Here is a 2,695-nt window from a genome sequence, read left to right on the forward strand (position 1 = left end):
GGATGGAATCAACAGAATGTTGATCGAAGTATGCCATTTGCCGTGAGAAGGTGAAGGTGCCGTTTTGGCTTGTAACCCTTCATTGGAGCAAAGTAGGTTAGGCTGGATAATGGTGAAGGTTTCCAAACATCCTGTTTCGGTAATATCTTTTGGTTGAGTGTACAAATAAACTTTATATGTTATTGTTATTCTATCCACCTGTTAAATTTGCATATCATGTTATCTTTGCTATGAGTGATTCGTTTCACCAAGTTTGTAATGTTATGAATGTTTGTCCGTCGTTACAGAACACAACTCGTTCCATTCAAACCCTTGGCTGTCACAAAACTCCATAATCTATGGTTCTCAAATTGTTTACTAATCAGATATTTGTCTTTGACTACTTTGTTATTAATTATATTTTGGACAATACTTTACTCTGCTGTTCATCTCATTCCAAGAAAAGATCCAAGCCACACACAGTTGGCTTGGAATTGGTAACACTACAATATTGCACAACTGATAATTGTCAAACTCAATAAACCAGTTTCATTGCTCAATCTCTGTTTATGTTTATTTTTTAATCTCTCATTAATGAAAATGCACCAACCTTGTTTGAGTCCAGTACACACATGACACCACGGTGTTTGCATGGAACTCTGCGTGCTCATGCCTTTTGGAAAATTAACCGAAGAGGCTGTGTCTGGCTAAATATAACTTTGCGGTTGTTGATCTTGACAGTTTTTGGAGGCATCGATGCAGCCATGACCAGTCTATTTCCATTGTTGAATGGGTCATTACTCAAGGGTGCTGTTGAAACTGTCTTCAAATGGAGCAGGAATTTAGCCGGTGGACATAGGTGTACTCTTCCTGAAAGGTGGTGGAATATTCAACATTCAAAAGCAATGCCAGGAAATAGGGCAACAGACCTTACATCCTTTGAAGAATTGTGATAGTGTCTTGTCTATGATTAATTGGGATGAAAGTTTGGGAATTGAATAGAGATTGGGAAATTCAAAAGGTGAGTATACTACCTCTGCACTCTTTCCAGCCCAAGAAAGCTTTGTGCAAAGTCCAAAGTCCTTTAGTCAGAGCTTCGGTGTAGGCCCACTCCAAAGATGACATCCTTTACCGGCACCATATGAGAATAGTAGTTTTAATATCGTCAAAGCCCATTGTGGATAAAACCAGGACACGAACACCTGAGCTTTTTAAACCCAAACTATTGGATGGTAGTCCAGGACCCTTTCCATGTTTGTCTTATTTGCTTTTCTGGACATTGAGGTTCATGGGGGCAATGGCACACACATGGGACAAACAAGTTAACAAGAATGGCCTGTTTTTTAATACTTTTGAAAGCTTTTGTACATAACATGCATGCAGTACAAGGTTATTAGACAGTGTTTTTATTTCATCATACTGAAAACCAAAAAGTCTCATTTCTTTACAATAAAATACAATTCCAACAAATGTAATAATGATGTTGGTTTTGGAAGAGTTTTAATAGTTATACCAGCAAGGTACGGTATCTGTATTACTGCTGTACTTGTGCTAATGTGTCAGTGATCGAAAGCATGCAGGAAATGTATACCAGGTAGTGGAACGAAAAATTCTCTCCTGTTTCAAAGTTTTATCAGAATTCATCATCAAGATCCCGAATTCCCCTCATGAGGCAACAGGCGAAAATTGTGGCAAGGAGCTGAGGGAACAGGAAATGAACATTAACATTTGTTTTACATAACACATCTTGTAAAAACAGACACATGTATCATTAAAGGTGAGCACTCACCTCCATTCTTCATCCCCATTCCAAGGTGACTGCTCACCTTCATTCTGTGAATCTCAATCTCAATCTCCCTCTCTCCCTCTCCTCTCTCTCTCTGTCTCTCTGTCTCTCTGTCTCTCTGTCTCTCTGTCTCTCTGTCTCTCTGTCTCTCTGTCTCTCTGTCTCTCTGTCTCTCTCTGTGTCTCTCTGTGTGTCTCTGTGTCTGTCTCTCTGTCTGTCTCTCTGTCTCTCTGTCTCTCTGTCTCTCTGTCTCTCTGTCTCTCTGTCTCTCTGTCTCTGTCTCTCTGTGTCTCTGTGTCTCTGTGTCTCTGTGTCTCTGTGTGTCTCTGTCTCTCTGTGTCTCTGTCTCTCTGTCTCTCTGTGTCTCTGTGTCTCTCTGTCTCTCTGTCTCTCTGTGTCTCTGTGTCTCTCTGTCTCTCTGTCTCTCTGTGTCTCTGTGTCTCTGTGTCTCTCTCTGTGTCTCTCTCTGTGTCTCTCTCTGTGTCTCTCTCTGTCTCTCTCTCTCTCTCTCTCTCTCTCTCTCTCTCTCTCTCTCTCTCTCTCTCTCTCTCTCTCTCTCTCTCTCTCTCTCTCTCTCTCTCTCTCTCTCTCTCTCTCTCTCTCTCTCTCTCTCTCTCTCTCTCTCTCTCTCTCTCTCTCTCTCTCTCTCTCTCTCTCTCTCTCTCTCTCTCTCGCATTCTCTCTCGCATTCTCTCTCGCATTCTCTCTCGCATTCTCTCTCGCATTCTCTCTCGCATTCTCTCTCGCATTCTCTCTCGCATTCTCTCTCGCATTCTCTCTCGCATTCTCTCTCGCATTCTCTCTCGCATTCTCTCTCTCTCTCTCTCGCATTCTCTCTCGCATTCTCTCTCTCTCTCTCGCATTCTCTCTCTCTCTCTCTCGCATTCTCTCTCTCTCTCTCTCGCATTCTCTCTCTCTCTCTCTCGCATT

The 2,695-nt window shown here is 42.2% G+C and overlaps 1 protein-coding gene across 2 annotated transcripts in view; it reads right to left on the minus strand.

Moving 5' to 3' along the window:
• Positions 1 to 1,301: 1,301 nt before the first annotated feature.
• Positions 1,302 to 2,695, minus strand: part of LOC147030220 (CD63 antigen-like) — a 23,378-nt gene continuing 21,984 nt past the window's right edge. For both annotated transcript variants that reach the window (XM_085874055.1, XM_085874056.1), the window contains exon 8: positions 1,302 to 1,678. In XM_085874055.1, coding sequence (XP_085730181.1) covers positions 1,613 to 1,678 — 66 coding nt within the window. In that variant the 3' untranslated portion in view covers positions 1,302 to 1,612. The remainder of the gene's footprint in view (positions 1,679 to 2,695) is intronic.

The sequence above is a fragment of the Eptatretus burgeri genome, chromosome 3 (genome assembly GCF_056783735.1).
Source record: "Eptatretus burgeri isolate ZD-2024b chromosome 3, Ebu_testis_v1, whole genome shotgun sequence".
NCBI classification, from domain to species: domain Eukaryota; kingdom Metazoa; phylum Chordata; class Myxini; order Myxiniformes; family Myxinidae; genus Eptatretus; species Eptatretus burgeri.